The sequence below is a fragment of the Haliotis cracherodii genome, unplaced genomic scaffold, assembly GCF_022045235.1.
Source record: "Haliotis cracherodii isolate W230 unplaced genomic scaffold, xgHalCrac1.p SCAF_13, whole genome shotgun sequence".
Taxonomy (NCBI): domain Eukaryota; kingdom Metazoa; phylum Mollusca; class Gastropoda; order Lepetellida; family Haliotidae; genus Haliotis; species Haliotis cracherodii.
The window spans coordinates 8,933,169-8,941,803 of record NW_027266268.1 but is presented as its reverse complement, the minus strand read 5'-3'; the positions used below and the strand labels follow the sequence as shown (position 1 = coordinate 8,941,803).

The following is an 8,635-nucleotide window of genomic DNA, read 5'->3' as shown; positions in this document are numbered from 1 at the left end:
CGCTGTGATTTATCTCTAATGTTGCTGACTACAGACATGTGATGACACCTAGGCTGTTGCTGTGATATAACTGTGATGTTGCTGTCTAAAGCCCGCTGTGATTAAGCTGGTATGTTGCTGACTAAAACCCGCTGTGATTTATCTCTAAAGTTGCTGACTACAGACATGTGATGACACCTAGACTGTTGCTGTGATATAACTGTGATGTTGCTGTCTAAAGCCCGCTGTGATTAAGCTGGTATGTTGCTGACTAAAACCCGCTGTGATTTATCTCTAATGTTGTTGACTACAGACATGTGATGACACCTAGGCTGTTGCTGTGATATAACTGTGATGTTGCTGTCTAAAGCCCGCTGTGATTAAGCTGTTATATTGCTGACTAAAACCCGCTGTGATTTATATCTAAAGTTGCTGACTACAGACATGTGATGACACCTAGACTGTTGCTGTGATATAACTGTGATGTTGCTGTCTAAAGCCCGCTGTGATTAAGCTGTTATATTGCTGACTAAAACCCGCTGTGATTTATCTCTAATGTTGCTGACTACAGACATGTGATGACACCTAGGCTGTTGCTGTGATATAACTGTGATGTTGCTGTCTAAAGCCCGCTGTGATTAAGCTGGTATATTGCTGACTAAAACCCGCTGTGATTTATCTCTAATGTTGCTGACTACAGACATGTGATGACACCTAGGCTGTTGCTGTGATATAACTGTGATGTTGCTGTCTAAAGCCCGCTGTGATTAAGCTGGTATGTTGCTGACTACACTATGTTTCTGACTACAGACAAGTGACATAGCTAGGCTGTGATATAGTTGGTATGTTGCTGACTGTGACAGCACTGGCCCACCCTTTGCGTGAAATAAAACAACAACATACGACAGTAAACGAAACAAAACGTTTTATGTCACAAATGTATATCTACAAAACCTGGATGATGTATGAAGTTTCAGATCAGATGTTTGACAAGATACTCAATTCTATCTCTACAAGATGGCGTCTGACGGGCTGTTGTGATGGCGACACCGATACTCTTCCAGGGGCCATTCAAAATAAAAAAAGCTCCTAATGAAGACGAGACTTTATGAAGGGAATGTTATACTACAATTGAAAACGAAATGTGATGTTTCACTTATAATTATCAATGAAACGTTTTTACTTGGAATACACACTCGCATGCTACAGTAAGGCAATACGGTAGAGTTTACTTTGCCGACAGGGGTGGCAGGTGGAACAGCAGAATGGTACCTCCCTGCGGCGGAAATGTGTTTTGGGCTTGTGTAAATGCGCGTATCGTAGGTGGAACCAGGAAAGAAGCCATAGTGCCCATTTCTCTCCCATGGGTGTAAAGCTGAGGTTTGGCATTAACTTAATGCACGCTTTCTAACACATTTCAAGTGCTCCTAGGCGTCTATATTTCCAATGAAATTGCTAATAAATATATATGGACTGTATTTGGTTTCAGCTAGGCACACTGAGAGTCGTATTGCCACCTGTTGACACAGGAGTCGACCTCTCCTAGAAGACTACAAAACGTGATAACGTCAAATCACGTGACCAGCATGTATCCCACAATGCACTGAGAAAGGCACTCCGGTGTCCTGTTGAGTTAAAAGGTTGTTGGGTTTTGCGTGTTTTTCGCCGTCACTTCTGAGGCGAAATGTTTCTTGCAGTATAACGTGCCCCCCTCTTGGGCGTAGTTCTCACGCCTGAAAAACAAAACACATTTTGTTTCCATGACGATTGATCCCTTGTTACAGAGTTACAACAACAATTTCTTGTGCATAACATAACATAACAAAACGGTATCTACATCATTGGCCTGACAAGTGTGTTGAGCAACAGTCTAGGTACATCATTGGTTTGACAAGTGTGTAGAGCAACACTGTAGCTATCTCATTGGTCTGACAAGTGTGTAGAGCAACACTGTAGCTATCTCATTGGTCTGACAAGTGTGAAGAGCAACACTGTAGCTATCTCATTGGTCTGACAAGTGTGTAGAGCAACACTGTAGCTATCTCATTGGTCTGACAAGTGTGTAGAGCAACACTGTAGCTATCTCATTGGTCTGGCAAGTGTGTAGAACAACACTGTAGCTATCTCATTGGTCTGACAAGTGTGTAGAGCAACACTGTAGCTATCTCATTGGTCTGACAAGTGTTTAGAGCAACACTGTAGCTATCTCATTGGTCTGACAAGTGTGTAGAGCAACACTGTAGCTATCTCATTGGTCTGACAAGTGTGTAGAGCAACACTGTAGCTATCTCATTGGTCTGGCAAGTGTGTAGAGCAACACTGTAGCTATCTCATTGGTCTGACAAGTGTGTAGAGCAACACTGTAGCTATCTCATTGGTCTGACAAGTGTGTAGAGCAACACTGTAGCTATCTCATTGGCCTGTAAAGTGTGGAGAATGATCAATACAGTAATACAGGTTTGACGTTGGTCACATACGTTGAGATCCACGATCAAGTCCCAGAACCACATTATACAAAGCGAGACCCAGGAAACTTAACCATGGCCAAATGACGACCTGTGGATACTGGCACCGCAATGCCGTGGGTCCTTAGATCATTGTCTCAGCCATGCCGGAAGCAACCCGAGTCTACAGAGCGAACACATTTCCAACCCTTCCCAACATGGGATCATATGATGGCCGATAAATCCAATAACTCACTTCAGCTGCATCTTGCAAATCTCCACGCTGCACTTGAAGCAGTTCTTGTGGAAGATGAGTCCTCCTGCCTCGATCTTCTCCTGGGCGTACACCGTCTTCTCGCAGATGCGGCACTTGTCTCCTCCTCCCTGCAACACCACGAAGTTACATTGTTATCGAACGGTTACATTTTTATCCCATGATTACATTGTGATGGCATGGTTGTCACATCGTTACATGGTTATAACGCGATTACAGAGTTTTCATATGGTTTCATAGTTACCTCGTGGTTACATCAGTATCACATGGTTACATAAGTACCACATGCTTACATAATGATACACATCACATGTCACACTTGTAAAGGGGTACATTGTTACATTGTTTCAAAGGGGGCATGGGTGGCCCAGTTGTCTCAGGCGGTTCGCTGTGCAGAGTTGCGTCCCTTGGGCACACAAGAAACCTATGATCGTGGGTTCGAATCCCAGTTCGCCCCGATTATGTTTCTAGGTTTATCAGCACCATACTCGTGCTCGTAGGTTTCACCGAAGTGGTAAACGTCTGAGACCTGCATCACTTCGGGCTTTCCTCCTACATTAAGCTGACACATCGTCATATAACTGGAATACTGTTTAAAAAGGCATTAAACCGAACTCACTACATTGATATATCAGTACCCATCCATCGTTGTGGTGACCGTTTACAAAAAAAAAAAGATCTCCGATCAACATTCGATGACTCAAATCAATTATACAAAGCTGTAACGTACACTCCAGGTATGAATTTATGAGTGCTTAAAGCGTATCTAATTGAACAAGTGTTCGAACTGTTTGCAATCTTTAACTGATATGATGCGACAATGATGCACCTGGTTAATGAAGGACTTGGAGCACCTGGCTTTCCCATCTGTGGAGGCGACACTGTTGTGTTAAACTCGACATGTTTTCGGAAGAGAATCTCGACAAGCAATGTTCATTTTCCATAAGTGTTCTTGTTTTAGATACTAATTATAAACAATAATGAATTAATATCAGTCCGTGACATGCAACCTTGCAGCAAGGCAGGCGAAGGACAACGTCCCGTGTTATTGATATCCCCACTACTGGCGAGTGCAGCTGCCTGAAATAGCACATGTAGGTGAATATAGCCTTTATTCTAACCTATGACGTCACTTCGCCTGTCTGAATGAGATGCACGTGTCTAGCAGATATCCTCCCCTAAAGGTCAGAGTTGATCACAACAGACTCTCGCACCAGAGCCAGCTGACTAGTTACACGTGACGTGTAGTAAATGCTGTAGCTAAAATAACACGATAACGGTATATATTATTCCTGATAAAATAATAGTTTCAGATACAATTCTTCCGACTATTGCATCAAAATTCTTTGAACTTATATTACTGGGTATTTTGTAACTGAATCAACCGTAGATTGGGAGAAAATATGTATACAGCTGATTGCTATTTCCGGCTTAGTTTTTTTTGTTATTGTTTCACTGAATATCATAAGTAATACATCAACTGCTGAATTGTTATTTTATTCGTAAAGAAATATTCGTATTCGTTACCCTATATTCGTGATACGTATTGTATGCATTCGTTGCAGCCCGACTGCCATGTGTGTCAGGCTTTGGTACAGGTTGAGACGCATGGGTGGCGGTAGTTGCTGACGTGGTCGACTGACTCCGGGAACACGCTGTCGTCACACCCGAGATTACCATGCTCCTGAGAGGCCGGACAGACTCCAGTTCTCACAACAGTCAAGGTTTGGTGGGACAATGCATGATTATTACAAGGTGCCCTACTAAATACACCCCGATGTGAATCACAAAACATCCAATGAATAAACCATCGCTGAAAAAAGAAAACGCTACAGGTTGCCACAGACAGGATTCGTTGCAAACAACAAGTATCCATGTATTTCTGAGGTAAAATTCACACGACGAAACATCGGCAGTGGTTCCTTAACAATGGAGGTCCACTGTTATTCTATTCCAAACCAAAGCAATGGCTGAGATCACCCAGGTTAGGACCACATCTACAACTTAGAGTGAGTGAGATGGGTTTAACGCCGCTTTTAACAGTATTCCGGTTATATCACGGCGTGTCAGCTTAATGTGGGAGGAAAGTCCGAAGTAATGCAGGTCTCAGAGGTTTACCACTTTGGTGAAACCCACGAGCACGATATGGTGCTGATAAACCTAGAAACATAATCGGGGCGAACCGGGATTCGAACTCACAATCATAGGTTGCTGACGTGCCCAAGGGACGCAACTCTGCACAGCGAATCGCCTTAGACAACTGGGCCACAGTGAATTGACGTCAACCGTGCCTACCCTATCCTTAAGAGGGAACTTATTCTGTTAGGCAAACTAGACGGAGCAATGGAACTAGTTATCCACGAAATTTGTTGAATAACGCCACATGTTGCGTTGATTTGACAGCAGCATTATTGAAAAGCGGAGATGTTTACAAAAAATACAGGAAGAAACGTCACGTTGCAGTTTTGTCGATTCTACAAACAATATAATCCAGGAGAAAGTTTCCTCACAGATTTAAATGACAATCCTCGGATTAACCCGCATCCTGGACTTTAGGTGATTCTTCACAACCCTCTTAATATTTATTTTAATCCCTTTTGAGCGCATCCCTCCAAAGAGGGATCACAAGAGCAGCTTGCGGAGATCATGCTCGCAAGCTCCAAGCTGAAGTGCAAATTTGGAGGGGGCGTATCAAAACGAAGCAAACCCATTTATGTCTTTCGCAAATACCGTCCACGAAAGTAAGATTCTACTTTACCCTGAGGTAATAATCAAATGAATGTCTCATCTTCAAATTATGATAAAAAATCCAGGTTCATAAAGTTTGTAAAAATAATAAAAATGTAAAGTCACTTCTCTCAAAATCTGTTCTCAGATGACAAAAAACAACAACCAAAAATGCTTTATAAGAACAAAAAAAAGGGTTATTAAAAAACGATTAGTGATGCATACCATCCATCAGGGAACTCCTTCTGACGCAGAAGTTATTAATCCTTATCTGGCACGCCGGAAGCACGCTCTTACGACTTCCGGTTTGGTAGTGAGGCTATTCTATCACCATCTGCATTACTCGGCGTGTCAGGTCGCCCTCCGTCGGTGTGAATAAACGTGCATTGACGCCTAGATCAAATTACCATAGTGCGATCCCCGATATTGCGTCAGTGATATAATTTCAATAAACCGTCTTAAACACGGAAAAGATTACGGTGCCCTTTTATTGCAGCGGAAAGAGTATAGAATTATGTATAGAATGTTTCTTGTCTGTGACACATAGTTGATTCTATGAAGGAATGTTGGCCTGGACAATGCAGGGAGCAGTTTTCTGTGGCCATGAAAGACGAAGTGTATTGAAATCGTGTGGGGATTGTGCTGCTTTTGAAAAGTCACATAGCCATTTACGAGGTATGAATAATAACGTGTGTGTGCTTTATACGTCTTATCATATACATTACATGTTTTGTAATGAACTGAGTATCAACAGTGTCCCAGAGTAAGTATCAGCTATGTAATAAACTGAGTATCAACATTTATTAAAGTGAGTATCAGCTTTGTAATAAACTAGGTATCAGCTATGTAATAAACTGAACATCACCTATGATATAAACCTAGCATAAGCTATGTAATAAAATGAATAAAACCTATGTAATAAACCGAATATCATATATGTAATAAACTGAGCATCAACTACGTAATAAACTGAATATAAGCTAAGTAATAAACTGAGCATCAGATATATAATAAACCGAGTACCAGCCATGTCATGAACGGATTATCAGCGCTGTCGCTTATGTAACATTGTAACCACCTACGACATGGCCTGATTAAAGCATTTATCATCACTGTATATCGCGTGCTGCCGGTACACAGTATATGCTAACGCCTGCCTGCACCCCTCAGCTGCAATACCAACCGTAGTGGGCAGGGTAGTGTGTGGATACATAAATGCATGAGCTGCCCCTTGAGAGCAATTTACTCTGGGCGCGACTCAGTAGATGGGCAAGTGTAAACAATCCAGCAATGAAGTAGAGGTGTTTCGGTTGTGAGAGAGATCTTGTTCAAATATTGAAAATGGCATGAATGTATTCTCGTTTGGCGCGCTTAGGAACTCGCTACACCAGTCAGACACGATGGAGTGCGTCGGGGTAAGATGGCAACTAGACGTCTCTGAAGATATATAATTTTAATAGAAACAAACAACTACATTTGATTTGTAAAAGAGCACCGGTGAGATGAGGTAATTCAGACTAGGCAAATCTAGACTTGCTTTATTTAGGACTGTAGCGTTACACAAGGGCTGCGCGGATGGGAAAATAATCTAGTTCAGGGACTGTGAGGCAGGCTAGAATACCAACTATGCCATTTACCTGCGCCAGAGGGAACGTTGAAGCGCTTGTGAAGACTCGTTTGGCTAGCGTTTGTCCAGCTCTTAGGCATTGAGATAAGTTCAGACAGATAGAAAGTAACATATATAAATCGTCTTCAGAAGAGGGTTGTGATTGGATGGCACGGCGACTCTGAGGTCATAAAAGCAAGTTGTTTGTTTGCTACACCATGCTGTGTCCCGACATGACAGAAGGGTTATTGTGTATTAAATTAAAAAGGCGTTAACCATAGAAGATATTTCTGGAACACGACTAGCTGTATTTCAATAACCACATTGTTGAGTGATGCAAACCTGGCATTGATCTCGACGTTGTAAGCAGACCCCAGCCGGGACGGGTCGATAGAGTAAATACCTCCAATCGCAACTCTTAAACACCTCTACTGACGTTAAACATCCTACATGTCAGTTTTATTCATAGGTTAGAGCGGTCTTGTGAATATTCCCTGCAAATTTGGAGTCCTAAAGCGCATAATTCAGCGCGAGGTTTTGTAACACGGATTATGAAATTTGTTGTGAATATCGCTGCTGTTTCCTCACTGTGTTCAAAGTTTGCTTTGAAATCTCGCATATATAAACTGGGACATCACAGGAACAAAATAAAAACATAGCAACACAACTCAGCGGAAAATGAAAGTCGTTAGTGCTGCGGTACTCTGCCACAGGAAAAAGTCGTCTGCTCGAACACTCAGCAATCACGGAGTAAATACTGCTCTAGGCTGACGAGATATGAAGTCTCCAGCTGCAGTTGTTCATTCCATGGTGGGTCAACTTGTTTCACCCCCGCTGCAACCCCCCAACCCCCCATCCCTAGTGTCTACACTCGCCCCAACTTCATCCCAGCGCTCTGAGATCGACTTATCCCCCACAAACACTATAGATTTAAATTCAGTGAATTGTACTCATGAATCTAAAACAAATGAATACTTATTTCATATTTTGCGACTCTTATCGACCCCAATCTAACACACAAACACAAACTACTTACGAATTTAGGTGGCATGGTGGTAGAGTGAGTGATGGAGCGTTGATTGTAAGCGTTTCAATATTTCTAGAGTCCTACTGATTCAGCCGGGAAAGTTTTGCACACGGCACACAGGTTACAGCAATATACATTTAGTTTGATTGGCGAGATCGCCTGGTCTTAGCGAGAGTAAATATCCCACAAATCGACACACCCGGTGGCTTGATGTATTAAATGTTATAGGAATGTGGCAAACATTATAATAATTATGATCATTTCATTGATGGAGGAGTGTTTTGTGTTGGTCAACAATGGTGTTGAACGTCTGCGGTAAAGGCTTGAGATGGGCGTGGACTTCTGCACCTATGGCGGTTGACTCATCAGACGGATGTGTTCATTATATACATATATGGTAATCGATATTTGAAGTGCGTCGGTGGCTTATCATGATGCATCGTTGACTGCAAAATTTGAATATGAATATTCGAGGTCAGATATGAAAAATTATACACATCATGACTGTGAAATATATTTATTTTATGAAATATAATAAATCTAGACATGTATACAAAAGCAAGTCTAGCCAGCTCTGG

General features: G+C 42.1%; 1 protein-coding gene across 1 annotated transcript; it reads right to left on the bottom strand.

Annotated features, from left to right (window-relative positions):
• Nucleotides 1-889: 889 nt before the first annotated feature.
• Nucleotides 890-8,261, bottom strand: LOC139458849 (uncharacterized). Its single transcript, XM_071240278.1, has 3 exons — nt 8,067-8,261; nt 2,680-2,807; nt 890-1,712 (listed from the first exon to the last, which is right to left on the bottom strand). The coding sequence occupies exons 1-3, from the start codon at nt 8,079-8,081 to the stop codon at nt 1,613-1,615; spliced, it is 243 nt and encodes an 80-aa protein (XP_071096379.1). The 5' UTR covers nt 8,082-8,261; the 3' UTR covers nt 890-1,612.
• Nucleotides 8,262-8,635: the final 374 nt, after the last annotated feature.

Bases quoted from the DNA above. Each gene is read 5' to 3' on its own strand.
- LOC139458849 (XM_071240278.1), bottom strand. The intron at 1,713-2,679 runs GTGAGTTATTGG...TTTGTTTTTCAG, and splicing joins ATTTGCAAGATGCAGCTGAA to GCGTGAGAACTACGCCCAAG.